Source organism: Buceros rhinoceros, unplaced genomic scaffold (genome assembly GCF_000710305.1).
Source record: "Buceros rhinoceros silvestris isolate BGI_N320 unplaced genomic scaffold, ASM71030v1 scaffold40699, whole genome shotgun sequence".
Taxonomy (NCBI): domain Eukaryota; kingdom Metazoa; phylum Chordata; class Aves; order Bucerotiformes; family Bucerotidae; genus Buceros; species Buceros rhinoceros.
The window spans coordinates 407-849 of record NW_010430469.1 but is presented as its reverse complement, the minus strand read 5'-3'; the positions used below and the strand labels follow the sequence as shown (position 1 = coordinate 849).

General features: G+C 64.3%; 1 protein-coding gene across 1 annotated transcript in view; it reads left to right on the top strand.

The window, feature by feature from the left end:
* LOC104499534 (kallikrein-14-like) overlaps positions 1 to 443 on the top strand; it is a gene marked incomplete at its 3' end in the record, with an annotated part of 2,531 nt that overhangs the window by 1,732 nt on the left and 356 nt on the right. The window contains exon 5 of the mRNA XM_010143048.1: positions 1 to 162. Coding sequence (XP_010141350.1) covers positions 1 to 162 — 162 coding nt within the window. The remainder of the gene's footprint in view (positions 163 to 443) is intronic.

Here is a 443-nt window from a genome sequence, read left to right as displayed (position 1 = left end):
CCTACGCCTCCCGGCGGAACGACAACGACTTCATGCTCGTGCAGCTGAACAGGCCAGTCCAGTTTGGCGAGAACATCAAGAAGATCCGCTTGGCCACCAGGTGCCCCGTGGCGGGGACGAGGTGCAGCGTCTCCGGGTGGGGCACCACCAGGTCTCCTGGAGGTACTCGGCTGCTGGCGGAAGTGGTGGGGTGGGAGGAGGCGAGTGGGCAGGGGAGAGGAGTCGCCCGAAGAGCTGGGGGCCTTCTCAGCTGGGGCCTTCCCTGGTGTCACCCAACGAGCAGCTCCTCGTGGAGAACATCTTCTCGTTGGGTTCCCCCCTTCCGGGGTTGGGTTTCCTTCACATCCATCTCCTGATGGAGGCCTCTCCATTGGCCACCTCCCAGAGAACCCCCCAGAAGCCAAACAAGCTGGCAGGTTGCTGGTTGTCCCGCCTCACCGGGG